This window comes from Perca flavescens, chromosome 1 (genome assembly GCF_004354835.1).
Source record: "Perca flavescens isolate YP-PL-M2 chromosome 1, PFLA_1.0, whole genome shotgun sequence".
Classification (NCBI taxonomy): Eukaryota; Metazoa; Chordata; class Actinopteri; order Perciformes; family Percidae; genus Perca; species Perca flavescens.
The window spans coordinates 36,345,027-36,373,006 of NC_041331.1; the positions used below are offsets into that span (position 1 = coordinate 36,345,027).

General features: G+C 40.1%; 2 protein-coding genes across 5 annotated transcripts in view; both read left to right on the plus strand.

Annotated features, from left to right (window-relative positions):
- LOC114545680 (semaphorin-7A) overlaps positions 1–27,980 on the plus strand; it is a 49,422-nt gene that overhangs the window by 19,453 nt on the left and 1,989 nt on the right. For 3 of the 4 annotated variants that reach the window (XM_028564157.1, XM_028564363.1, XM_028564281.1), the window contains 2 exons: positions 1,261–1,337; positions 2,824–3,875. In XM_028564157.1, the coding sequence (XP_028419958.1) occupies positions 1,261–1,337; positions 2,824–3,179 (433 nt within the window). In that variant the 3' untranslated portion in view covers positions 3,180–3,875. Of the gene's footprint in view, positions 1–1,260; positions 1,338–2,823; positions 3,876–27,980 lie in introns of those variants that run through there. The other variant, XR_003690930.1, reaches the window with a different exon arrangement.
- On the plus strand, positions 6,056–27,971 carry LOC114545876 (semaphorin-7A-like). The gene is made up of 14 exons (XM_028564476.1): positions 6,056–6,218; positions 9,017–9,150; positions 9,781–9,849; positions 9,946–10,044; positions 10,369–10,477; positions 11,398–11,502; positions 11,639–11,781; positions 11,964–12,142; positions 12,467–12,569; positions 13,786–13,972; positions 17,813–17,928; positions 18,663–18,802; positions 21,914–21,990; positions 26,914–27,971. Exons 1-14 carry the CDS (start codon positions 6,119–6,121, stop codon positions 27,267–27,269), a joined length of 1,917 nt encoding a protein of 638 aa, XP_028420277.1. The 5' UTR covers positions 6,056–6,118; the 3' UTR covers positions 27,270–27,971.

Consider the following 27,980-nt stretch of genomic DNA (forward strand, 5'->3'; position numbering starts at 1 on the left):
GTAAAAAATAAATAATTCAAAACTTAATTTGGGAATGTATGCAGATGACTGCAATTACTGAATCATTTTACTCCCATTTACAGTTTTTCTTGATTGCTTTGACCTGCTTAAAGAAAGTGGGATCCACTCGGTTTTCATCATCACTGTCTCAGCAGAGCAAAAGACACCTCTTGCAAATGTGTTAACCATTTCTCACTGGATTGACATTTTCCCCACCCTTTTACAGAACAGTTGACACAGACGTCATTCAAGCAGTCCAAACTCCATTGTTTTAGCTATGTTAACCAAACAGAAACCGTCTGTTCCTAACTATTAGAAACTACCTACATTAGTATGAAATCACTGAAGCACCTGTTTGACACTCCTTCACACAAATTAGCAATCAGTGTGCAGGGTTAGGCCATGTGGCCCCATCGTCAAGACAGAAGAGACTTCTTATACTCTACAGTAATAGATGTTTATACGTCACTGTAATCGAGTTTATTTAGATATTCTTAATCTCTTATACTTTAATATATTTTATTTTGGTTTACATGTCTGTTGTGTAATATTTACAGTATTTCAGTTTTCAGCCACAGTTTGAAAGTAGGAATCAATGGAATCAATACAATTTGCATCAAAGCATTTCTGATTTTGGATCCGATTCTTAGCAAGAAGGCAAATTTGACAACAAATGGCACTTGCGTGAAAGCTACATAAAGCAATAGACTACAGTGAGTACTGTATTTTGTATTTTGTTGTGCACTGTGTAATGGTTGATTGGAAGAGCTCATACACTTGTTTGCGATCAAGAAAAACTGTAATTGTTTAGATTGCCTTTTGTTTCATAAGATAATCAGGCAAAGTCACATAGTAATAGTGGAATATTACTTATGATGTAACATGCATATGTTACCTAAAATAATTTACTGGTTTATAACTACATCTATTTGAGGTTATATCTCCAAATACTTTTGAAGTTAAACAGAGAAAGTGGCCGCCGTTCAGAGAGGAAAATTAGTCTAAAAGCAAAACTGAAATACATTTCCTGAACTTTCTCAGTCTTAACTCTTATAGGTGCGTGTGTGCTTGTTGTCAATTTAAATGTCAGATGTACTTGCATGAGCTGGCAGGAATTTTTCTTGTGGCAGGTGTGTTTGTGCATTAGACACATGAGTTTTTACTTCCTGTTATAGTGTCCCGGTTTGGTACCCCTCACAATGTCAATAATATACAGTAACTGGTATAGTTTTCTAACTGAGCTAACCTTTCCTTTGACAGTGGCGAACTGCAGGATGTGACCCAAGGGGACTATTCCATTTGTGTGTCTACATCAAAGCTCCAGCAACCTGGAAAAGGTATGAAGATATTTATGAGTTTACTGCAATCTGGGAAACGTATTTAATGAATTATAATTTAGTTCACATGGACAGCACACAAGTTTGACATACTTATATATGTATATGATGTACTAAAAAAAAAAAAAAAAAGTTGCTGTGCTAGTGGCTATAGCTTCATATTTACCAGACAGACATTAGAGTGGAATTGATCTTGTTATTCTTGGAAATAAATATGCAAGCAGGTTTCCCAAAATGTCAAAATAAAGTCTGTTGTCATTAATGTACAGTGGGGGAAATAAGTATTTGACCCCTTGCTGATTTTGCAGGTTTGCCCACTTACAAAGAATGCAAAAATCTACAATTTTAATCATATGTACATTCTAACAGTGAAAGACAGAATCGCAAACAGCCTCCAAATCATTCAGGTTCCGAGGTTGTCGCCTGGCAACTCGAATTTTAAGCTCCCTCCAAAGATTTTCAATCGGATTCAGGTCTGGAGACTAGCTAGGCCACTCCAGAACCTTGATGTGCTTCTTCTTCAGCCACTCTTTTGTTGCTTTGGCGGTGTGCTTAGGGTTATTGTCGTGCTGAAACACCCATCCTCGACCCATCTTCAGCTCTCTCACTGAGGGAAGGAGATGTCGGTCCAGAATTCCACGATACATGGCCCCGTCCATCCTCCCCTCAATACGATGGAGTTGTCCCGTCCCCTTGGCTGAAAAGCACCCCCAAAGCATGATGTTGCCACCACCATGCTTGACGGTGGGGATGGTGTTCTTTGGGTTGTACTCTGTGTTCTTTGCTTTTCTTTGACAAGATCAACAATCTTGTCCCTGATGTCCGTAGAAAGCTCTTTGGTCTTGCCCATGGTGGTGATGTTGGATGCTGGTTGTTTGGGTGTTGACAGGTGTCTTTTATACAGGTAACGAGGTGAGGCAGGTGTATTTGATGTAGATAATTGGTTCGGATTGGGGCTGTGTCTTAAAGAAAGACTAACTGGCTTGTAGGAGCCAGAATACTTGCTGTTTGTCCAGGGGGTCAAATACTTGTTTTTCCTCATCAGATGGCTATCAATTTTAATAAATTCATATGATGTGATTTTCTGGAATTTTCTTTGGGATTCTGTCTTTCACTGTTAGAATGTACATATGATTAAAATTGTAGATTTTTGCATTCTTTGTAAGTGGGCAAACCTGCAAAATCAGCAAGGGGTCAAATACTTATTTCCCCCACTGTACCGTTAAAGATAACAGACTCGTTTGGACTCTGCTTACAAATATGCTGTGCCTGTGGGACCTGTATGTGGGAGTGCAGTCTGCTCACAACATTCTTCATCCACTGTGTTGCAGAAAAGGAAATGTACAAAACGTTTGACTCTATGATCAGTTACCTAAAGTTGGTTATGAATGGAAGCGGAACAGGAAATGCAGCTGTGAGACCTGCCTGGTTAAATAAAGATTAAATAAAGTCTCAAAGCTAAACCCTCCTTGTGTTCTATTCTCAGCATTTAGATATTCCACTGACACACATGCAGACGAGGCCAAGGGCAGCATCACACTTCCCCCTGAGTCCAAGTATTTCCTCCAGTGCCCGGTGTCGTCCCATCATGCCCAATATACCTGGCGTCACCATGAAAGCAACACATCCTGCAGTTCGATGAAGCAACAGTGCCTTCTTCTGATCGATAGCATGGGCGCCGAGCAGGTGGGAACTTACACATGTGTTTCGGAGGAGAAGGGCTACAGCAGAGTCCTGGCCCAGTACCAACTACGGCTGGGTAGCACGGCGGTGGGCCGGTCATCAAGCCCACTGGTATGGCTCTGTCTAATGGCTGTTCTGATCCAGAGTGTGGCCGATTAGTCCCGAGGAAATACAATGATACAAAAACAATTGCAATAAACAACACTTCCTACTTCCAAGTGCCTATATTCATACAATAGCGCGGGCTGTAACATTATAACTAAAATGAAAATCTTTTATTTTTTTATTTTTTCTCTTTTTCTTAACTAACAAAATAATTTTTGCTGCACTTTTGGCATCTATGCATCAGCGTCATTTTCAAGTGCAGTAGAAGTTAATGAAAAACAGATGTCTTCATTTTGCCAACAATCTCCTTTTTTGATAATAGAAATTAAAATAGCAAAAATGCTGATTGTGCACAATTTTGCATATTTTCAAAAGAATGTTGTAAGGGAAAAATTCATTATTAGGGCCCGAGCACCGACAGCGACGAAGGCCCTATTGAACCTGATTGCCGATTTTATAAGTCAGTGAAGCTTGAATCAGGCTAGAAAATAACATTTGTGACCCTTCTTAGGTGTTTTCAGATAGCAAGTATTAGCACGTTATATTGCCAAATGTTTGAGGTTATATCTTTTAACACAAAATTCATTTGACCTGTATTTTCTAACTTAGACTACCGGGTAAGACTAGCTAGTCGAGGTGGGCTGTGTTAACTCGGACTGCCTGGTGCAGTAATGGGGTGCTTGTATCCAACTAACTGCTAACTGCTGGTGGAGTTTGTGAGTTTTAAATGCCGACCATTCTACATTCCACGCAAATTTACGGCTGTGTTTATACTCTGTGTTAACAGCCCACCAAGCGCTAATACTAGTAGCTATGTGTTAGCTGAACTTTACGGAGCATATAATGTCATTTTTATATAATGTCTTTTTATGTATTTTAAATGTGTAACACCACTTGAGCCACGGTGAAACGTTGTTTCGTGTATATGGTTGAAATGACAATAAAACACACTCAAGTTGAGTTGGCTGTCTCACTGTCTGTCTGGCTCGATGGTGTTTTAAGCCCCCAACGTCTCCTTCCAGGCAGCGCTGCGACCGTTGCCTTTAAGGCACCTAACTCTAGCTTAACCATAACCAGTGCCTAATCGACTTCAAGGCAGCGCTGTGACTGTTGATTTCAAGGCACCTAACCCTAACCATAACCATAACCATAACCAGTGCCTAATCCTAGTGCAGTGCTGCCTAGAAGGAGACGTTGGGGGCAAAAAACACCGATAAAAGTCTGTCTGTCTGTAAACAATAGTCGTGGTTTGGGAGTAGATGCTAAAGCAGCGAAGCAAGTGCATTCTGGGATTTGGTGTCTTTCCTCCACATGAGCCAAAAAATGTGAAAATATCCCTTTAAATTGCTGCTCCGTCATGCCCCCTATTCCCATGAAATCAAACAAGTAATTTAATGCAGATGACTAATCATCAATATTCTGACCTGGTCCCATTACACTGATTACATCACCTGGTGTTGTACTATAAATTCAGGAAGTGCTTACATTAAAAGATGGAGACCCTACGACACGGCCAACTCTTTAAAGGTCCCATGACATGGTGCTCTTTGGATGCTTTTATATAGGCCTTAGTGGTCCCCTAATGCATAATTACAAATTCTCTGGGTGGGCAAAGCAGAGAAATGGGACGTAACCTTGCTTCTTATGACATACTATTATTATAGTATGTAAATGATAATTATTTTTGCACTATAGGCTGTTAGACTTCAGTTGTGGCTAATCAGACTCTATGGTACCGAAGAGCTCTCCCTATGCTGCGTTTTCTCTGATCCTTGGCGCGAAAGATTGTGTACATCTCTGGTAGGTGTCAATGTTAGCTTTTACGTTGAGCTGTAGCTGCTGTGTGTTTTACCCTTGTCTTATAGCATGCACTGATTCCCAACCTTTTTGGTCTGAGGACTGTTTTATTGTTATTGTTGGTTTGTAAAGTTTGATGGATGGTGTTAAAGCTAGAATGTCCCCAAAAAGGCAGCAGTGGAGCAAAAGATGGTAATTATCTTGAGGACATTTTATTATAATTGAATAGTACATTTATTGAATTTAAATTAATATAATTCTTTTTTTATATAATCTACACAAAAAAGAAGAAAAGACAAAGAAAAGAAAATGGAAGAAATGAGAGGATCCTTTGCATGTTAAATAGTAGGCGACCCCAAAAAAGTAGTAGGCTATTTGGGTGGAATAAACCTTTCAAACTGAGTACGTGGACAGAAAGTAGAATTTGGGTAGAATGAACCTTTTAAACTCTAATAGTAGGCTAGTCTCCGGTCCTGCAGGAACATTCTCTTGTCCTCTCGATGCCATTTTCCATCCATCCACCAGATGGCCTCAGACTTTCTTCACTTCCCCATCACCTGACTGCGTTTCCCTGCTACACCCACCCTGACACACAACATAATTGGGCTTGTGTTATTTAAAAAAGAAATGTAAGTTTTTTTTGTGGTGCTGTTATCATCTCAGATTAAATACAACTGGTAATGGATTATCAAATACCTTTATCAAACCAAAGAAAAACTTATTATTAGCCCATACCATACAGAACACACATCTGTCCTCATTTCCACAGCATGCGTAACGTCTGCGGACAGGCTCCGCTGCGCGTGTCTGCTGCGTGCTCCGGCGTCCGTCAATTCCCACCAGGTCCGGATTTGTTGCGGAACGGCTGCGGCCATGACTGACAGCTGTAGTCACGAGGACCCACAAGTTCTCGCGAATTCACGTAGACTATAACCACAAAACCAACAACAGTTAGTTTCCATCGAGAGGAGTAGAAGGGAAACGGCTCTGTGCTGTGTTCTCAAGGTCTAGTGCAGGGAAATATGATCCGCCGTGAGCACGCTTTATTTTATTTTGAAAATTAACCGGATATTTATTTTGTTTCTGTGCTCGACTTCCTGTCACGCACAATCTGAATTGTGCTGATACGCACCTACCTCCGCAGCGCTGAACAGACGCTCAGCACTTCTTCATGTCACACTGACACCAGACACACAATGGCACTCTTACATTTAACGGTGTATTTACTATTGTCATGCCTCAACAGTTTGTCAGAGGCCAACTCAACGCAACCGAGGATGACAATCACAGAGAAAGGTATGACATATTTTGCATTTTTCTTTAACTTCGAAAAATGACATTGTTGTTTAAATTGCGGTGATGTAAGCTATAATAACCCTACATGTTGTGAAAAGAAGACAACTGAAATGGTTTATAATGTTTTAGGAGTATGAAGTTTTTCTCAGTTATTTTGAACACAAACAAAAGTAGATCAAGACTGTCGTGCTTAGTCTGAACAAAAAAACACACTAAAACGTAACAGAGCTGCTGCATTGCGACTATATCAGGCTATACTCACTGAAGAGCTCCTCTGGAACAGACATCAGCGTTTTGTTCAAGCGTGAGGATGGAGAAAAAGCGTGTCCCAAAAGCTTCCGAAAGGAATTTGAATTGTTATAGGAAACTGTCGGACAGACATATTGATAGAAGAAGTAGGCCTACATTAATATCTAGGCTATTGACTGGTTATATGGTGTGTGTACACACACACACACACACACACACACATTCATATCATAAGAGGTGACATATAATTAGAATATAAATCAATTTAATTTAATAATGTAGGCCTAATCAGTATGATTAAAACTAACATGTACTGAAGAATAAGAGTAGGCTATATAATCCATTTTGAAACTTTTGGAAGATTTCCGCGATTGAACCAATTAGAGGAAATTGTGACTTCCTCATGAACAATTGACCATTTTAACAGAAGACATGTTGACATGTCGTATAGGAGGAAGCACACAGGTCTATATGTATAACACGAATGATGGCTGCATTACATTAAGCTGCTTCAGTTTGCGCACGTTGGCTCACTGTGAAGATTTACTGGGACACTTGAATAGAACTGAGGCATTGTTAATGTTATTAGTAACATCAGCGCTTTTTCTGATTTAACAAGTGAAAAAGACCTGTCCAATTACTATTTTGTTTCTAAAGCATTGTGGCTTTCAAATTGACACCTGGGTAGAAAACATACTGCTGGGAATAATCTAAAATAATGCATCATCATTTATTAGTTGATTGCATTTTGTATTAATAATCTAAATCTGAGAAGTAACTAGTAACTAAATTATACCCTATATAAAGTATACCCTAATGATTGAAAGGACTTCTCACCTGATTGTTGAGGAGGTGAATGCATCTTCCTGCCAGACAGGTGACTACAGACCCTTAATTTGGTTGCATGGTGATAAGTGGGTCTTGGTTTGATGTACCATCTATTGGAATAGGCTAATGGAAGAATAAATCATTTTTTAATACATTTTTTTAGTCAGTCAGTTAATAGCCTATATCTACGATGTTCCACTTGGGAGTGCCATCGAAAAATTCCACCGGATTTAGTTACATTTTGTTTTCTTTGTGTTGAAATTTTACACTCCGGTGGATTTCTGAGGACTATGGTTGACTGCTCCTCAGATCTCTGCTGGGTAAATCCAGACAGCTAGCTAGACTATCTGTCCAATCTGAGTTTTCTGTTGCACAACTAAAACAACCTTTGAACGTACACATGTTCCACCAAAACCACTTCCTTCCCGAGGCTATTTTACAGTGTCACCGTGGCTCTGCCCGGTGCTTAGCAACGCCCATGACGATTGTGATTGGTTTAAAGAAATGCCGATAATGCCGGAATGCTGTGTGGACTAGCCAGACCCTCCTCCGCAGTGCTGTCGAGGAAGGTCTGGCAAAGCGAGACTAGTCAGTTATTAGAGGTTCCCCTAATATCCGACTGACATGCCAGGCTACACTGTTACAAGTCCCCGATGTTGTGTCTGAGGCTGGATTATGGTCTATGGGGAAGCTCTATTAGTTACCTCTCGGCAGTTAGCGTCAGCCCAAACTAAAGGAACTTTTACTACTCAAGTAGACAATGATAAAGCAAGATGTTCATCGTCCAAATGATGAACAAAATTCCAAGTCAAAGTGGATTGTTTTATCAATAACTAGATTTAAAGATTGGAAACAAGCTGACTAGCCTGTTGGGGGACATGAAGCAAGCAAAGCATGTTATTTCTGAACTGGCCAGACACAAAGCCTCTATGGTCAACTAATTGTAGCGGAGAGTGAGCAAGTTTTAACATTTACTTTATATTTAAAGTTGTTGACAGTGTTCCTTTCTGTGCTTGGCAAGACTACTGTACCATTGCATGGCCACCATGAATAGAGACAACATGGAAGTCTTGAAAAGCAGAAATATCATGACATTTTTATTTTTATTTACTTCTGATTCTTTTTTTTGTTTAGTATACTTATAAATTGAAAATAATTTGGTCTTTGACTGTTGGTTGGACAAAACAAGCAATTTATTGTTTAAATGTGGGATTAAAAGCGTACATTTTCACTCAGTCCCTCCTGGAAGAATAGAGTTTAACATGAAAATTGACAAAAATAGTTGTGTGAGCAAATAAAAAAAAAAGAGCTGAGAGAGAAGTTTGAGCCCTTACTTAACCGTTACTTTCTACCTCTGAGAGACACATATATCTTACTTGAATTCATTGATAGATGGAGTATGGCCAGATGTTCTCGTCCCCTACGAGTGACCTGTTGTTACCTACGTTTTCCCCTCGTCTCATCTTACCACAACATGGTGTTTCTAGAAATTCCACCACATTGGGGACATTGCTGTCTGTGCAAGAGCTTATGCAATAGAGATACAGTATTTCCGTCTGGACCGACATTGCCATCAATAGAGTCACACCCCTAGGTTGGGTAAGAGCAGGTTAATATGTTACTGTGTACTGTATATAGTTCAGTTGAGTACAATCAATGACAATTTGACCTTTTGCATTGTACACCCAATGTTACTCATTCATTATTTTGTTTTATTGTAGAAACTTCAATAAAAAGGATACCTTTACCTGGACACCATGCACCTGTCGGGATTGTTCTGGAAAGAGAGCCAGACTCTGTCATAGCTGCTGGACAAACACACCTGTATGCATTCCACTTTCAAAATCCTCAGAAGGTAGTGAACATTTCTGAGAGTGTTTTTTGTAGATTACATAACTCAGGCCTTAATGCTATAACACACAACTTTTTTATACAAATGGATGTCCATTATACATTGAAGCCAATGCCAAATTAGTTGATACATAGCTAATTAATCCTATCAGCTCCACAAAACTCTCTCTGCATTTCTCAGTATGGCTGTATACTAAATTATTTGGTCCGGCGACTTTCGGGCACAGCAACTCGAGTGATGCGTTTTACGTCACTGCTGTGAAAGGACAATAGCAGCGCTCAGCTTTGGAGATGAAGACGACATAAAAATCACAAGATACTTATCTTTTCTGAAGAGTCCATCATGCTTTTTTAATCTTCCATGTCCTCCTTGATTTGACGGGTTAAACATTACTAGCAACTCCATGGAGGAGCCGGGGTGGGGGTGGTGCACGGTCACGGATCACGGAAGGCTTGTATCATGTGGGCACGCCAACAGTGTTGTTGTTATTACTTAGAATTCCTCATGGGCGGCGACAGAAAGTACACACTACAGCTTTAAATAAACATCTAGAGTCTGCAATCAAATAACAGATAGAATGCATTTATAGTGATGTGTATGTAGTCATAGTCCTGCTTTTCTTTCTCTTCACAGACTCCTGGGGAAATAAGCGTATTGTGGACAGAATGCATCGACAAAGGGTCTCCCCAAAAAGTGAAAGCGGTAAAAGAACATTAATTAAAAGCAAAATTCCAAGCATGTAGTATATAGTAAAGATCTGATTGAAATATCACAAACATTCTTGCTCTTATGATCTAGAATTGCAACTATAACATCACTGTGGTCCACAAGAAGTTAGAGGACAACCAGGTCTTTCTGTGTGGAACCAACGGCCAAGAAACAGTCTGCTGTGACATGGTACGACACTACAGATATTTACTGGAAATGTTACTCAGAATGGAAGGAACACGTCTGTTTTGCTGTAGAATTGGGACATATTGTAAATAATCACCAATGGTGCTCCTTTCTGTCTGCTCATTGTGACGAGCCACTTCTTCTTCTGTGTATTTGAAACAAACCACCGACGCTGTTGCAAGAACAGAAAATGATGTACAACACTTTCTGCGTATTCAAGTTTTTTCAGACGTACCTGTAAGATGCACAAGCGTCTATGGATTGGGTATACTGAATCATATTTGTGCTACCGGATGTGGGGATAATGAGATCTGTGTTTTCCTGTAGGATTTAGCAGAGCAGTTACCCATGTGCATTCCCTCTGTAAAAACGGACAGCATAAAAAAAAACATAAAGGGATTTGTCATAAAGGAAGGCGAACCGTCTGCACTTGTGGGTGAGTTTCTGTACACATAGGATAGTTTTCTATGCTGATTCTCTGCTTTCTAATTTAACAGTTTGTCCAACCTGATCTCACAGATTTCCGTGAAATGAACACGGCCCCTGTGGCAGTTTCACAGAATCGCAAAAATTTCCGTGATGGGCCCACGGATAAATTCCATGAAATGTACACGGATTGCCGAAAATTCCGTGATGGGCCCATGGAAGTATCCCGTGAAATGAACACGTCGTGGGTGGGCTTACGTTTCAATGACAACACGGGACAACAACGGGATGGTTGGGTTTAGGAAAAGAAGAATGGGACAGTTGAGTTTAGGAAAAATATAAACGGTTGGGTTCAGGAAAACAATAACGGGACGCAGGTTTTCGGGCTCTCGTACTACTGGCTACCGTGGTCGCTCTTAATGCTACGTTATCTTCTCATTGACTTTACATTGGCATTGTTTTCGGTGGTGGCCACACGGAATTTTCACACATTCCTTGACACCACCTCGTAATGCGGTGTTAACAGTTCGTTATCATTTCACGGAATTCTGTGAGACCAGGCTGGTTTGTCATAATGATTTTGGACTTTTTTAATCCTGAAGGGTGCATTCGTCTTCCCTACTAGTCCAGGAAAGGTGTTTGCCTTCTTCAGTACCACTAACCTGCTTTACTCAGCTCAAATCTTTTTTTCATGATTTTGTCCCAACTACCATTACTTATGAGATTGCCCTGGTACTTCCTGCTTGTACGTAATATTTACTCCAGACTCCAGTTTCTCCCACTGGCATCACCGCCAGAACAGACATAGCTTAGAAGTAAGCAGTTTTTCATTCAGGAGAAACTGGCATCTGGAATATCAAAGGTGAACTGATGCCGGCTGCAAACCAAAGCACAGCGATGCTGCTATAATGTCCTGAACATTCTTTGCAGAATCAGGAGATAGTGATCTCTTCATTACATACTCTGGATCTCAAGATTTAGTTGGCATCTACAAGTTTGGGAAAAACCGAATTGCACCGACAAGACAAGATAAAGGTATGTGCATGGAGATATTGTATATTGGTTTTCTGTAAGGACTTGAGACGTTTCATTAGTTAAATGATGTTCACTTAAACATTTATATGTACTAAGGCTATAGAGATGAATATTTACATATTTGTTTTGTCTTTAGAGCAGCACTATGTGGGTTTGGTGCCCATAAGACGGGGAGACGACTCCATACAGAGCAAAGTGTATGCCTTCTATAACGAGAAAAACAGAGACACAGGCTTTAACAGTAAAATGTGGCTCCCTTTTGTGACCCGGGTTTGCATGGTAAGGCCTACATAATTAATTTGAATGTGTTTAGCTAGACTAACAACTAATTTTTATCATCAGATATGTGCACAAAGATGCTGCCCGTAAACTAAAAGTGTAACATATCCATTACATATCAGTCATTCTATAGATTATATATATTATGAAGGAGTGATTGGTCCTTTGGCTGTGCATTCTAGGAAGATCGTGGTGGAACCAAGAACCATTTGCAGTTCAGCTGGACGTCCCAGATGAATGCCAGGCTCTTCTGCGGAGACCCTGACAGCAGACAACACTTCTCTGAGCTGGTGGATGTGGCTACTGTACATGCAAACCAATGGGAAAACACCAGGGTTTATGCACTCTTCAGAAATGAATGGTATGACTCCATTATCATTTATGTATTCACAAAAGGGTAGAAAGGATACTGTAAAGTTTTACTCAAGTAAAACACTGCTATTTTTCAAGTTTGAATCATGTAGGAGTAAAAGAAATGACCTAAAACATTAAGTACAGTATAAGTACTCAAGTATAGTCATAAGTTGAGCATTAGCTTTATCAAATGTTGCTTTTCCAAAAAAATTGCAAACTTGACTGGTGAACCATTTTGGCAAAGTTTGTACTGTTTCTCAAAGTCCGGACCAAGGGCCACAATCTGGACCGTGTACACCAGCTCACGACCTCTGTCTGTGTCTCTCTTCAGGGGTATGAGCGCTGTGTGTGTCTATACGATACAAGATATTGAAAACATCTTCACAACCTCCACATTTAAAGGCAAAGACAATCAGCATGGGAGGCCTAGACAGGTAGGTGTCATGCAAATTGATCTGAGGTCTAAAATAACAACTACTGTATAACACATTGTCTTTTCACAAAAGGATTCCTGGCATTGTTCTTTCAAACCATGTGCTTGAATGTAGTTACAAAGTAAAATTAATTATATACTGTATAATTACAATATTTACGTACATATTTACTAGTACCTTTTAAGTATGAGCATTATTATTGTTCTCTTTTTTGTATTTTAAAGCCACTATTTATAGAAATTCCCACTTTTACAAACCCAGTGGTAGCATCAGAAAAGATACAGGCAGCAATGCACGCTGCTACCCCATTCCATCCTTGGTTTTAAAGGAACACGCCGACTTATTGGGAATTTAGCTTATTCATCGTAACCCCCAGAGTTAGACAAGTTAATACATATCCTTCTCATCTCCGTGCGTGCTGTAATGCTGTCTGACGGAACATGAACAGGTGAATGAATGCAGTAGGATTACTGGTTCCAGTAATCCTACTGCCCCGAATAAGTGACAAAATAATAGTTCCCGGTTTGTTTACTGTTAGAAGATGGTGTCTCATGTTACGTTGTTTTTTGTACACGCTGCGACTATACAAATCACAACATGTAAATAGGAACATATTGGCGGTATTTTGTCACTTTTGTCACAATTCGGAGCAGTAGGCTAGTTGGAACCAGTTACCTGCAGGATCTGTGCTAGGCTAAGCTAATGCTGGAACCATCAGGCAGCGTTACAGCACACATGGAGATGAGAAGGGTATGTATCGACTTGTCTTACTCTGGGGGTTACGGTGAATAAGTTAAATTCCCAATAAGTCGGCATGTTCCTTTAATGTCAGTGTGAAGCTAAATTTGATGTATGTAGCCATGAAATGCATATTTAGGAACACTTTTAGAGCCTTCTTTTTTTTTGAAACAATACTGCCGGAAACATTAAAAGGTAAGCCAGACACAGGGGTTTTACCATCAACTCCTGGAGCTAACAATAGCTTCATTAGCAAGTTAGCTACAGCTGACCAAACCGATTCTTGCAGGCTAGAATTGAGACGCCTGCTTTTGTCTCCCTCTGTCTGAAATCAAAGATCCATTTTTTCAAAAATGACTAAGTTATTACATTATTACTGTCAAGTGCATGTGTGCAGTGCAGAAACGGAAAGTTTTAAGAGCATTAACAACAGTAACTGAACCCAAACACAAACTAAAATGTATGCCTTTTTCATCAGTGTGTTGCAGACAGCACAAAGATTCCTTTAGACGGTCTGAAGATGATCATTGAGAATTCTGAGATGGAGGAATGGGTCCGGCCCGTTAACAACTCTGGCCCACTTCTATTTAATCACCACAGTTACACTCACATCTACGTTGACAGTTCCCAGAACAATCACCCCACCGTCCTGTTCCTGTCTCTAAGTGAGTATAGAATAGTGTACTGTAATGTACATTGGAGGGTCATATTGAAACACACACAGGTTCCTTTAAATAGTTTCCCATACTGGGAAAAGCATTTAAACAACCTATTGCTTGACATTTTAAATACGCATGAACAGTAGAGTTTAACAAAGTAGCTGAGAGTGCTGCACCTCTGAATACTAGTTTCAAGTATCTGGTTGGAAAAAAAGGCCTGCATGCGCTCACAGCATGATTCAGCCAAGTTCTATTTAGCTTAGACTGAAAATAGCACTGTGGAGGAGTTGGAGAGAGCAGAATTGATCACCTTGGGCCATTGTTGGTGTGACTTATTGAGAGGTCAAACACAAAAGTTTTATGCATGATCCCATCACCTAGAGGCTTACAGTAAAGATGATCTTTTACTCTGAATGCTTCCTGTTCCAGGAATTCCAGGAAGCATTCAGTGTAAAAGATCAAGTTCAGTCTAGTCACTAAGGCCACGTCCACAAAAAATGTGTGTCCAAACAGATCTATTTGTAAAAGACTCAACACGCTACTTCATATTCCAGGCCTATAGGTAGTGCTGCTTCTGCTACAGAAATTCACCAAAAACGGAGAAGAAGAGCATAGTCGTGTTCCTTCCCGTGCTCTTAATACATCCATGGACTATAACAACTTTCACCACTGTATAAATATTGAACTTGGCTTGGCCTCTTAAAAGCTAGGTGCATAGCAGAAAGGCAGGAAGGTTAGATAGCTAGATAGATAGATAGATAGATATATAGATAGATATATAGATAGATAGATAGATAGATAGATAGATAGATAGATAGATAGATATTTATTGATCCCAAAAATGGGAAATTACAGTGATACAGCAGCAAAATATCAGTTACACAGCACAGAATATACATAAAATACTAGGATACAATATACATACATACAATATACATAAAATAATAATAGGATAGAATACAAGAACAAATATTTTAAATATACAAGTTTGGAACTGCCTAACTAGTAATAATAAAGATATTATACAGCTATTGTGCAAGTTGCAAGTCTTATCTAGCACCCAGTGATGAGGTGTTAAAAAGTTTTATTTTCTGTGGTAGGAAGGCTTTCTTTTAGCGGTCCGTGTGACAACGAAGCTGTCAGAGTAGCCATCCACGGAAACTTTTTTTTGTGCAAACGCACGTTTTTGGGCCGACCGTCCAAACGAATCCTGCAAACGCACTGCCTGAAAACGCACTTTTTTGAAACCTGGTCTCAGGGTGAAAAAATCCGAAAACGGCTCTCGTTTGGCTTCGTATGGATGGTGAATACAAATCCGTATTGTTGAGGTCATCGCCACACCCCTCTTTTACACCCTCTCCCACGGCCGCTGACGCACACACCTGCGGTGAAGCTAAGCAAGCATATCCCATCTCATTACATTATTACATTACATGTCATTTAGCTGACGCTTTTATCCAAAGTGCTTTCAACTTTGAAGGTACAAACTCGAGACAACGAGTAGTAAGTGCAAGTACATTAGCTTTAAATAAGCAAAGCTACAAAGAGACATGAAAGGGCAGGTTTAAGAGTTTTTTTTTTTTTTTTTTTTTTTTTTTTTTTATCCGAGGTGTAGTCGGAAGAGATGTGTTTTTAGCCTTCGGCGGAAGATGTGTAAGCTGTCAGCCATCCTGATGTCAATAGGGAGCTCGTTCCACCATTCCATTCCATCTCCATGGTCAAACCAGCTCACTTCATCTAAATACTGTGTCTCTGCTCCCTGACCCTTCCCTCTGGATTCTACACAAGATATATTGCTAACGTTATGAAGCTAACGTTAAACATCGCTAAAATTGCTGACCGCTCCAGCAGCGCAGACTGATCTCATGAATTGGCGTATGTATGAAACGCCAATTTGTATTCCGTTTTGTCGTGTTATCAAGACGCATAATCGCATTTTTGCGTGTATATCAACGCAAATCGGCCGCCATTGACCTACATTGCGAGTCAATTTCCGCCGTAGCGAGGAATGGGGGATTGAGTAAGGAGGTAGGATGGGTGGCGGATGGGTAAAATACAGGACTTTCACCCGGGAGAGCCGGGTTCGTGTGTGGCGATTTTCCGGCTGTTTTTTTTTTTTTAAGTTTTTGTTTTTGATAAGCCTTACCCAATGTTTCTTTCCTAAACCCAACCATTTGTTGTTGTCCTAAGCGTGTTTTTGTCGTTATTTTCCGTGTTTTTGTCACTGTTTTGTTACTAAAGCCTTTCCCTGTGTTCTTTTCCTAAACCTTTTTTTTTTTTTTTTTTTTTTTTTAACAGGCGTGTGACGTTCTCGCAATAGTACGTTGCGTTCTCGCGAAAACGCGCAACGTGGCGAGGGCACGTGGTGGGTATGTTTACATCAGCTGTATACAGCGTGTATCATACACGTGGATAGCTGAAAATGCGTACAATAACACGCCATTTGGCTTTATGAAAGTGGCGTATATATTTACGCAAAGTCATGATGCCATGTTGAGCAGCGAAGTAACGTTAACATTAGCTGCTATGGCTATCTGTTTATAAAGTGGAAGTAGACAACTTATCAACTAGCTAGCTAGCTAATCTGCCTGCTTATCAACTCCTTGAACGGATTATCGTAACTTTTACCATGGTTTATTGTAGAAAGGCTACTGCAAGAAAAACGTATAGATTATTAAAAAGACATCATTCATGGATCATTGAGGTTTGACTGCCGATGTTAGAGCTAGCTAACGTTAGCGCACTAACGTCGCTGCTAGCGCGCTGCAATCATGCAAAATAAAAAGCAATCCAACAGCACATTATACAATGTAAACAAAGATACGTTTTCTTGCGGCGGCCTTTATAAAAAGAGCAGTGGTGAATTTATTATAGTCCACGGATGTATTAAGAGAACGTTATAATCTAGCTAGTCATGTTATGATGGGAAGTGGAAGTGACTATGCTCTTCTCCGTTTTTTGGTGAATTTCTGTAGCAGAAACAGCGCCGCCTATAGGCCTGGAATATGAAGTAGCGTGTTGAGTCTTTTACAAATGGATTTGTTTGGACGCAACTAACGAATCCAGGGAAGACGGGTAAAAAAAGATTGTTTTGGTGATTGTGGACGTAGACAGAGCCTCTTAGAGAAGGTGCTCCTCTGTTGGACCAGTGTGGGGTCCAACAGCATAGGTGCTGCTTTGCATAGGTGACCAGCAGAAATGCAGGAAGGTTCTCTTTGGGTGTTTTTCAGGCCCGTAGCCAGGTTAGTGGAAGGGGGATATTTAATTATGAGCTTCAAATACTTTATTTTGATGTCCTTGGCCTCATAGATTTTGCTATGAGTGCATAAAGTTAGTTGTGTGGATTGTTGATACATTAGTTATATGTTAGATTGTTACATGGCGCGTGCCAACACATTCACAGAAATGGGGCTTTTTACATGAATAAGGCTCCGGTTTGGTTTAGATAATTTTATTTCTTTGTGGGGGGGATTTAAAATGACTACTAATGAACTATCAACCTTTGGCAGTGAGGTGTGGGTGTATGTGTGGTGGTGGAGGGAGGGGGGGATTTCCAACCTACACTATCTCCAGATAGTCTGGCCTTTGGTTTTGGTTTGAGGTTTTTTTTTTTGTAATTTCCCAAGAACAGAAACACATCATGTGGAATATCTCATGAGAAATGTGGTATTCTTTTTTTATTCCTTGTTGGTTTTTTTGTTTTTTTAGCACTTCAGACATTGCTGGAAGAGTCATAATGGGGTGATGAAACACACTATTGTGATATACAATATGAGTGGGTTGGTTTCAGGTGTGTTTTATACAGGGTTGGGTATTTAGTCATACTCTCTGTCTGTCTTCAAACAGATAATGGAGGGATTCATAAGGTGATGGAGAGTAAAAGTCAGACCTTTGTCATCGCTGAGTACCGACCTTTCAACCACAGAGCCCACATCCTCGGCATGGTCATGAATGCTACATCTGTGAGTAACAAAGCGCTGCCTACACAACTATTTCCCCACACCATGACACGAGGTGGGGGAGTATAAAATACTTTAATTCATACGCCAAAAAGGTTATAGTGAGTCAAACTATGCTTGTTGGCTTTTTCCCTTTCCTTTATTGGGTTATATATCTTTTTTGTGCATGTTATAGGTTTACAAAGTGAAAAAGACCAAAGTCCACCCAAAATGGACTTACCATCTCCAACAGAAAACTCTGTTCCCAAACTGCTCCAAACAGCTCTATTGTAGTCCAGCCTTTTCTTCAGAAACAAACGAGGTCACTTTGTAATACACGTTATAATGCTCGCCTAGCTGCTAGCATGGCACGCCCTCATACTCTGCTTCTGATTAGCTAGTTGTCCTTACCTAGGTACTGCGCATGTGCAAATCTCAACAAAGATGGAACAGAAGTGAGATGCCTCACTCTGTAGCTAAAACAGAGAGCTCAACACACAGGGTGAAAAGAGGAGCTGCAGCAATGTGCAGTACAACAAAAAAATATGGTGTTTTTTGAAAATTAAACCATGTAAACCTATTCTGGTACGACCTCTACATACAATTATGAACCTGAAAATGAGCATAATATGAGCACTTTAAAGGAAAATGGTAGTGCTTCTTAAGGGTTAGGGTTAGTCTAAACTTTTCCAAGAATATTGGTGTTTTAATAAAAAGATCATAAATGTCCCAGTACAATTAAAACTGTATCATTGCAGAGGAAGCTGTATGTGAACTCGAGAAGTGAACTGGTCCAACTAGATGTGGCAAACTGTGCCCATTATGGAAACAGCTGTGGGGATTGTGTCTTGGCCAGAGATTCCTACTGCGGCTGGAACGGCACCCACTGCACCCCTGGGTAAGACCACCCGTCTGTACCTGGAGACATATAATCTACATATCCAAACATACATTTTCATTTCATCCAGAGATTACATATAACCTTAGCTTAAAGGTGCTCTGTGGGGTTTTCTTGTAAACTAACTAAATCTATGTATACATTCACTCTTTCTTTGGTTTGCTTGAGGACTAAAAAACATAAGCATTTATTTTTAACTATTTCAAATTGTCATTTGTCTACATTCATTTTTGCTAGCTTGCACTCTCCTTCTTAACTACTCTTGTTGGCACATTGCTACATTTCTTGCAGCATTACCACTCATTTTTGATCGATGGAATAGCGCACCAGCGGCAGAAATGTATATTGCGCTGCCTGTATGCCAGTATTTGGCAGAGAGCATTGAGGAGATGAGTGGAGGAGATGATTATTCTGCAAGAGTGGTTTAAAAAGTTGCTATGGACATGTTCACTACATAACTTCATTTGCAGCATCAAAAGAGTGTAGAAATGTGGAATTGAATTAGATCTGCAGGAGCTACTTACATTTGTGACTTAAATTACTGCCAATCATTTTCATTTCTTGTCTCTTTTAAAACTGAAATTCTGCATCCAAACCAGTTTAAAACAGGATTTTCCCCAAAACAAATGATCACTTCAGAGCTATGAGTTCTCTTTACACACACTACGCTCTCGTGCAAAGGTTTCACCATTTAGTTTGCACTGAACATTCATACGGCTGTCACACAGCAGTCATCTGACTTGGGCAAGGCTCAATGTCACATGTTATTGTTATTATGCGCAGCTCAGAACTGCCAGTGTTAGTAGTTTCCAACAAAGACCTTATTATGACAGACCACGTTATGAGAAAAGCTTGTTATCTATCTATAAATTGCAGGAACGTCTGTGTGTGTGTGTGTGTGTGTGTGTGTGTTTGTGTTGTGCGCATATCTCTTGAACCGTGTGAAAAATGGGCCTCCAAGGACACACTGAGAATGGGTGGTGATGGGATGAAGACACAGCCAATGTGAATTTGCAGGGAAAATGTAGATTTATTTACAGTGCTCTAAAATACGTCATCCAGCACTCTGTTAACAACAAAAAAAACTTCCAAAACAAACCACTGGGTTTCTCAATTTAATTAGCACAAGCAAAAAAAAATCTCTTCTCTCAACAAGTTTCTGCATACAACCTCTCAGCAAGTTCACACTCTCCCGACTCTCTCTCGAGGCAGAAAAACCTGCGCTTTAAATAAGGCCCTTCAATTACACTAATTGGTAGAAAACAACATCACAGGGGGTTTTGTTATGTATAGTGGTTCAGCAGATATTTGATCTAATCACACACATACATTGAAATATACTTCATACACCTCATGTACTCCTAATAATACTAATAACATTAATTTCCTGTAATTGAATAAGCATTGCATTACAATACAGCCCATAATTTTATACTGATACAATAGCTTTCCCCCGCTCAAATAAACCCTTTCCCCTGGCCCAAACAGGGAATAAAATAGCCATTGTCATGGAGCTCGTGTTCCTTGGGGAAACAAATTGCTGCGGGACCAGGAAAATGAAAGTCGGTGCTATCAGTGTAATGTTGGTGTTTGCGTGCACAATGTATGGATTAAGGGTTGCTGCTGGCCACTCCCCCTCTCACCCTGAGGATCAGAAACAGAGAGCAGCGCAGCTTTGGCAGCTAAAATGTGATATACACCTCAGACCCACGAATTGTGCAAAAAATGTGCAAAGTAGCACTACTTAAAAATAGATCTCTCTTCCTGTACAGCCGCTTGAACCAAAGTCTGATCAAGTGTGGTGATAAAAGGGTGTCATTATAACCAGAAAACAAAACCTTCCTCTTATACTAATACTGTAAGAGTTGTCTCATGTGGCATTTCTCCATTTTAAACTCAAACACTTGCAAATGATGAAGAACTGCACAGATCATGTGAACTGGTATTTATTACATTTTTACACATATACAGTTTCAGTCCACAGGCATTTATGTATTTAATAAGAAAGGCTAAAATTAGATTTGTGTGTGTGTGTGTGTGTGTGTGTGTGTGTGTGTGTGTGTGTGTGTGTAAACTTTGGTTCTACTTGTCCCTACACCTCCACAGAAACATAGACACCCCCACCCTAACACCTGCTTAGGCTACACATATTTCTACCCCTAAAGCAACACAACTGCATTCACACTTCCTGTGGTTGATGTTTTCACACATCAGAACATGTGGTCTGGAACATGCTCTTTGGCTCTACCAGGAGGAAGTGATAGGGAAATGTTGCACAAATTAGAAAAGGATGACTAACAATGCAAACTGGAGATAGGGTAGTGTGAGTAATAGACTGACTTGCAGTGCACCTATAGTGTTGCAATGACTGCAAGCCCTGTCAAGCCCCCCCTTTACTCTACTTACCAGGATGTGATGTTAGTGAAGAATGGTAGTTGTTACTGGATTTGTTAAATACTGGTGTAAAGAAATAATTTAACACTTAATGCGGGAATGTACCTCACAGTGTATTACTGTGAACAGTAATAGATTGTACGCAGATGACTACAATTACTGAATCATTTTACTTCCATTTCATTGTTTAGATTGCCTTTTGTTTCATAAGATAATCAGGCAAAGTCACATAGTAATAGTGGAATATTACTTGTAAAATAATTTACTGGTTTATAACTACATCTATTTGAGGTTATTTCTCCAAAACTTTGAAGTTAAACAGAGAAACTGGCAGCTGTTCAGAGAGAGAGAAATTAGTCTAAAAGTCAAGTCAGGTCAAGTCATTTTATTTGTATAGCACATTTAAACAAACAACAGTTGACCCAAGTGCTTTACAGGTAGAACAGGGAAGGCAGAGACAATATGCCTTAAAAATACAGCAAACCTGAAATACATTTCCTGAACTTCCTCAGTCTTAACTTCCTCTTATAGATGCTTGTGTGCTTGTTGTCAATTTGAATGTCAGATGTACTTGCATGAGCTGGCAAGTGTGTTTGTGCATTAGGGGGATGAGTTTTTAATTCCTGTTATAGTGTCCCGGTTTGGTACCCCTCACAATGTCAATAATATACAGTAACTGGTATAGTTTTCTAACTGAGCTAACCTTTCCTTTGACAGTGGCGAACTGCAGGATGTAACCCAAGGGGACTATTCCATTTGTGTGTCTACATCAAAGCTCCAGCAACCTGGAAAAGGTATCAAAGATATTTATGAGTTTACTGCAATCTGGGATGCGTATTTCAATGAATTATTGTTTAGTTCACATAGACAGCAGATAAGTTTGACATACTTATGTGTGTATGTATGTATGTATATATGTATGTATATATTTATATATATGTGTATATGTGTGTATGTATATGATGTACTGAAAAACAAAAAGCCGCTGTGTTCTGGACTCTTCGTAGATGAGTAGACGGATAAGACACAGATAAGCCAATGTCTACGTGCTAATTTCATGCAACTGCGGTGTCAAAACAAGCTCATCTTCAGCAAAACCACAGATAAACTGCAGCCTAGCTAAACATATATATATATATATACAGCGGGGGAAATAAGTATTTGACCCCTTGCTGATTTTGCAGGTTTGCCCACTTACAAAGAATGCAAAAATCTACAATTGTAATCATATGTACATTCTAACAGTGAAAGACAGAATCCCAAAGAAAATTCCAGAAAATCACATCATATGAATTTATTAAAATTGATAACCATCTGATGAGGAAAAACAAGTATTTGACCCCCTGGACAAACAGCAAGTATTCTGGCTCCTACAAGCCAGTTAGTCTTTCTTTAAGACACAGCCCCAATCCGAACCAATTATCTACATCAAATACACCTGCCTCACCTCGTTACCTGTATAAAAGACACCTGTCAACACCCAAACAACCAGCATCCAACATCACCACCATGGGCAAGACCAAAGAGCTTTCTACGGACATCAGGGAGAAGATTGTTGATCTGCACAAGGCTGGGATGGGCTACAAGAGAATCGGAAAGCAACTTGGAGAGAAAAGATCAACTGTCGGTGCAGTTATCAGGAAATGGAAAAAGCACCACACCACCGCCAACCTCCCTCGGTCTGGGCCTCCACACAAGATCTTGTCTCGTGGGGTGTCCCTGATCATGCGAACGGTGAGGAATCATCCCAAAACCACAAGGGGGGAACTGATGAATCAACTGAAGGCAGCTGGGACCACAGCTACAAAAGAAACGGTTGGTAACACACTACGCCGTCATGGATTGAAATCCTGCAGCGCACGCAAGGTCCCCCTGCTCAAGAAGAAACATGTACAGGCCCGCATGAATTTCGCCATTCACCACCTGGACGACTCAGAAGAGGCCTGGAAGAAGGTGATGTGGTCAGATGAGACCAAAATAGAACTTTTTGGCCTCAACTCAACTCGTCGTGTTTGGAGGGCAAAGAACACCGAGTACAACCCAAAGAACACCATCCCCACCGTCAAGCATGGTGGTGGCAACATCATGCTTTGGGGGTGCTTTTCAGCAAAGGGGACGGGACAACTCCATCGTATTGAGGGGAGGATGGACGGGGCCATGTATCGTGGAATTCTGGACCGACATCTCCTTCCCTCAGTGAGAGAGCTGAAGATGGGTCGAGGATGGGTGTTTCAGCACGACAACGACCCTAAGCACACCGCCAAAGCAACAAAAGAGTGGCTGAAGAAGAAGCACATCAAGGTTCTGGAGTGGCCTAGCCAGTCTCCAGACCTGAACCGATTGAAAATCTTTGGAGGGAGCTTAAAATTGAGTTGCCAGGCGACAACCTCGGAACCTGAATGATTTGGAGGCTGTCTGCAGGGAGGAGTGGGCCAACATCCCTGCCGAAATGTGCACAAACCTTGTCACCAACTATAAAAACCGTTTGACATCTGTGCTGGCCAATAATGGCTTTTCTACAAAATATTAACATGCTGTTTGTCCAGGGGGTCAAATACTTGTTTTTCCTCATCAGATGGTTATCAATTTTAATAAATTCATATAATGTGATTTTCTGGAATTTTCTTTGGGATTCTGTCTTTCACTGTTAGAATGTACATATGATTACAATTGTAGATTTTTGCATTATTTGTAAGTGGGCAAACCTGCAAAATCAGCAAGGGGTCAAATACTTATTTCCCCCACTGTATATTACTGTATAATATAAAATGTACTTACCTTAAAAATATTTGTTAGCCATTTAAATCCATTTAAAACAAAAACTAATTTCCAGTTTAGTATTTCACAATAGTTCAGAAAAATGTCGACATTTTGGGAAAGACGCTTGTTAATCTTTATTCCAAGAGTCTGCATGCTAAATATGAAGCTACCACCAGCTCAGCTTAGCACAAAGACTGGCAACGGAGGGAAACAGCTAGCCTACAGTCTGGTTCCAGTCTCTATGCTAAGCTAAGCTAACCGGCTAGTGGCTATAGTGTCATATTTACCAGACAGACATTAGAATGTAATTGATCTTCTTATTCTTGGCAAAAAAGTGTGCAAGCAAGTTTCCCTAAATGTCAAAATAAAGTCTTAATGTTGGTACCGTTAAAGATAACAGAATTGTTTGGACTCATCCTGTTTTGAGGCCTGATTCTGGCTTCCAGACCTTATCCCAAGGAGCCACCAGACACCAGTGTGGCTCCTCTTTTCTGGCAATTTTCAATCGCTCGCAACTTAACTTTGTTTCCCGTAATGACAGCGATAGCTTCTCTAGAAATAGTGTTGAGAAATACCAAAACAAGCCCTTCCATTGTCAATCTCAACTGGATCGTCTTTGTCCTATAAAGTACTGCTTACAAATATGCTGTGCATGTGGGAGTGCATTGTGCCATGTGGACACGTATCTGCATGGGCATAGGCTGCAGACAAGTGTTAAGATGCTCACAACATTCTTCATTCTACATTCTACATTGTGTTGCAGAAAAAGAAATGGAGAAGTACAAAACGTTTGATTCTATGATCAGTTAGCTAAAGTTGGTTATAAATGGAAGCGGAACAGAAAATGTTGAACAGGAAATGCAGCTGTGATGTACACAACAGGATGGTGTTGGATCTGATCACTATATGACTATTGTTTAGACAACTAAAATAGACAAGTCAAACTATTTATTCGGCCACTGTAGAAAATCTTTAGCTATAGCATGCAGACTCTGTTGTGTGGTTTTGCTGTTTGTCCATCATAAACAGTTTCACTCACTCCAGTATGTGAGCAAGGCACTCAACTTCCAGAAGCTTCTTCATGGATTCTGGCCTGAGGCTCACCCTGTGCACTGCCACTGACCCCTTTTAAGATGCTTAGGGACTAACAATCACAATGTACTGACAATCGATCAAATTCTCTTAAGGTTCACACAACACTGTTTCACCACACACAGGAGAATAGGTCTGCATTGGGATAACATGGATCATAAACAGATAAGGAAACCTGTAGGCCTGCTCATACAAAGAAGACTTGTGTAAATAAAACAAAGCATTAATCAAATGCACATGCAAAATATGAAAATAATTTAAAACTACACAGAGCTTTACATATTTTACTGCCTAATAGCTCAGTAGAAGCAGCAAGGCACTATCTAGTTAAGGGTTTGGGAGTGGTGTATGTGTGTGCTCTCATGATATCATAAGGTTTTTCAAGGCTGCAGGCTTTTATAAAATGTGGGACACTGTAAGGAAATCAATCATCCACACCCAACACATGCACTTTATATTACAAATGAAAAGCTAAGCTTTTTAAACACAACTATACTAATTCAAGTTCAACTACCCACTCTGAAGCTGCCAGTCCTATTACATACTGTAATCTCTCTCACTGCAGCTTGTCTCTGAATCCCAGGAATAAAGTTGACTTATATAGTTGTCATGCCTTTATCTTAAAAGCCACAGCCCTTGACACTACATCCGCTGCAACACATCTTTTTAAGATAAAACGTTAAGTCTGTTATGTGAGAAATGTAGGCTGATTTGAACCCTTACCATATTATCTTACCATATGTTTCACATGATATGGGACACTTACAAACAACCGACCTGGTCACTTCCTAGAAGTGTGTGGTATCTTGCTCTTCATGTCATGACACTGCCAAAATTAATGTTGCCTCTGACGTCTGTAACAATGTTGGGCTGCAGTTTTAAGACCTCAGACCTGTCTTTCAGAAATACAAAAAAAAAGTATTACAGTACACAGTACACTTGCTGACTTATTTCTTCCCTCATTTTCTAACTTTATCTCCCCCACTCCTGATAATCAATGGTGTACCACAAGGCTCAATTTTAGGTACCATCTTTTTCTCATTAACCTAAACTAGTACAGTCCCAATTCAAAACTTGCCTGTTTGGACAGGCCAATTCCCTAGCCTTAGGCATTACTACTTGCAGCTTTTCCGAGAACTGTCATCCAAACAACTTCACACTCAAAACAGCAATACACCTAGCATGACATAGTAGCATAGTCATTTGTCAACAGCTAGCTATTTGGGACCAGGATGTTTCCGGCAATAAAACAATTAATTCTGAAAGTTACATTGATGATTGAATTGTTTGAGTTTGCTACAATTAAACACCACCAGTCTCTCTTTCTTCATCTGTTCTTGAATGTACTGTCATGAGCAAACTAGAGCGAGCTGTACGAAGCATGCCGTTGTGATGTGGTGGTGTAAAAGTTAATAGAGGTCCCCTCTCAATGCAGTACACAGTTTACATAACACACTACTAACAAATATGTCCTGTAGATCTAAAGAGATCACACTTTGTACTGTACTTTCTTGGGTCCTAGTTAGATAACAGAGAGGTATCCTTTTATATTCCCATCATATGCTGATGATACATAACTGTATCATCAACATATGATGATAATAATGCTGTAAGAGTGCTTTTACTATTTATATCATACACTTATCCAGCTTCCTTTACTATAAGCCGGACCCTTGTTGTTCTACTCTGCCATTGAATATGTTCCTAAAGCCTCTTAGAAAAACTACACATTTGAAATATTTTACACTGGTACACTATTAGGTGCACAAACCATCTTGGCTTAGTCCGCTTTCGACTTGTCCAAGTGCCTTGCCAAGAGGCTTGTCATGCTCTAATTGAAATGAGACCTTGTGTTCTATTCTCAGTGTTTAGATATTCCACTGACACACATGCAGACGAGGCCAAGGGCAGCATCACACTTCCCCCTGAGTCCAAGTATTTCCTCCGGTGCCCGGTGTCGTCCCATCATGCCCAATATACCTGGCGTCACCCTGAAAGCCACACATCCTGCAGTTCGATGGAGCAACAGTGCCTTCTTCTGATTGATAGCATGGGCCCCGAGCAGGTGGGAACATACACATGTGTTTCGGAGGAGAAGGGCTACAGCAGAGTCCTGGCCCAGTACCAACTACGGCTGGGTAGCACGGCGGCGGGCCGGTCATCAAGCCCACTGGTATGGCTCTGTCTAATGGCTGTTCTGATCCAGAGTGTGGCCGATTAGTCCCGAGGAAATAACATGATACAATAGCAAGGGCTGCAACATTATAACTTAAATTAAAATCTTATTTTTTTACAAGTCCAAATTGTAATTATTTTTCTTTAATTTAACCAAAACAAAGTATTTTTTGCTGCACTTTTGGCATCTATGTATCAGCGTCATTTTCAAGTGCAGTAGAAGTTAATGAAAAATAGGTGTCTTAACTTAACTATCAAATGCATATTTTCAAAAGAATGTGAAGCAGAAAATGTGTGTAAAAGCTCAACTATTCCACATTAGAAGCGAGCTTGTGACCGGGAGGTCGTCGGTTCAATCCCCAGACCGACAGGATAAAATCTGGGTGGTGAAAGTGAAAGAGCAGCGCTTGTCCGTTCAAAGTGTTTGCCTTCAGCTGAAAGCAAACAGCAAAATGTACTTTTAACCGATAATGATGATAATTAATATTTTGTTAGCATATACAGTATTTTGTTGATTCTGTTCTAATAACAATCTGAATGCAAAACTGTCTTTACTGTGTCATACAAATCGAGCAAGATGATATTTCTGCCATCATCTTTGGATCAAGAAATGCATGTAGAGCTTCAGCCTGGTAAACTGTGTGAGAAGAAGATAAACAAACCGGGGATTTAGATTATTTTTTTCAGAAAACCAGAATATAATAATACAACATGATCAAAGAAAATGATGTCACACGCAGGAAAACCTGTGTTGATG